Source organism: Penaeus monodon, chromosome 23 (assembly GCF_015228065.2).
Source record: "Penaeus monodon isolate SGIC_2016 chromosome 23, NSTDA_Pmon_1, whole genome shotgun sequence".
Lineage (NCBI taxonomy): Eukaryota > Metazoa > Arthropoda > Malacostraca > Decapoda > Penaeidae > Penaeus > Penaeus monodon.
In genome coordinates this window covers 39,719,103-39,720,312 of record NC_051408.1, presented here as the reverse complement: position 1 = coordinate 39,720,312, position 1,210 = coordinate 39,719,103, and the positions used below count along the sequence as shown (strand labels likewise).

Sequence of the window (1,210 nt, the reverse complement as noted above, 5' to 3'; positions counted from 1 at the left end):
GGGGGGATTTAAATACAGTATTTGTTTTCATTCATGATTTATAAAAATCTCCTTCACATCAAACTTTACATTCAAATAAAATATTTTATTGTACATGCCACCGTAGCTCCAACAGCATAAGGCTTTAGTGGTTTGGTGAGATATATTCTTCAGCAGGGGGGCTGACGTGAGCGACTTCGTTGGGCCCAGTGTACTCCTCCTCCACGGTTGGAACAGGGGCAACGGGGGCAACGTCAATGCTTGGTTCGCTGTATTCTTCGTCGAAGGTCACAGCAGGAGAGGCGGCAGAGTCGGGACCAGCGTCAATGCTTGGACCAGTATATTCCTCTTCAACGGTAACAACAGGTGCAACGGGACCAGCACCTGGGCCAGTGTATTCCTCTTCTACGGTAACAACAGGAGCAACGGGATCTGTGCTTGGCTCAGTGTACTCTTGCCCAACAGCGCCGCCGCCAATGACTCCAGCAGGGCCTACAATAGCACTTGCAGGAAGGTTTCCGCTGCCAACGAAAACGGCCGGGAAAACGCTGCCGCTTCCAGCCCCTCCTGCGCCGCCACCGTGGCCTCCTGCGCTACTCAGATCGACGCCCAAGCCAGAGTCGCCTCCGGCACTGTAGCCTGGCAGCTTCGCAGCGGACACCATGCACACCATAGCAAGCACGGAAACACCTCGCAGCTGTTGGGAACAACATTAATAAACGTACTAATTGCTTTAAGTGAATCAAGACACCCATATGCGCAACTTGTATAGATTAAATTTTAAATGATTAAAAACCCATATCCACAAGTCAAAAGCTCATAACGAGATTCTCTTTTCTCACCAGGTTCATAATTGAAAGTTTGCTTTATAAGAGAGGAAAGGCCTGGCACAAATGATGAAGTGTAGCACTGCCCGAACTAAGTCAGGTATTTATAGGCTTACTTGTCTGTACTTTTAGCACAAGGTCAAGTAGATGCAAGATTTCACTTTTGTTGTTTTTATTCAGCCTTTGAATGACTTCGACGAAACATTATAACAGCAATTTCCTCTTACGAAATAGTCATCAACTCACTCGATAACAGTTCCCATACTTTGATTTTAGAGACACAGCGAGTGCATAATAGTTGACTGGCGACTACAGATTGTTTCATTATTCACATGAAATAATAATAATAAAAATTGAATATAGAAAATTATGCTTTATCTACATCTGCAGTGAATGAACAGCTT

General features: G+C 45.1%; 1 protein-coding gene across 1 annotated transcript; it reads right to left on the bottom strand.

The window, feature by feature from the left end:
* Positions 1 to 105: 105 nt before the first annotated feature.
* LOC119588421 (AT-rich interactive domain-containing protein 1B-like) lies at positions 106 to 874 on the bottom strand. Its single transcript, XM_037937094.1, has 2 exons — positions 822 to 874; positions 106 to 676 (listed from the first exon to the last, which is right to left on the bottom strand). Exons 1-2 carry the CDS (start codon positions 828 to 830, stop codon positions 125 to 127), a joined length of 561 nt encoding a protein of 186 aa, XP_037793022.1. The 5' UTR covers positions 831 to 874; the 3' UTR covers positions 106 to 124.
* Between the last annotated feature and the right edge of the window lie 336 nt (positions 875 to 1,210).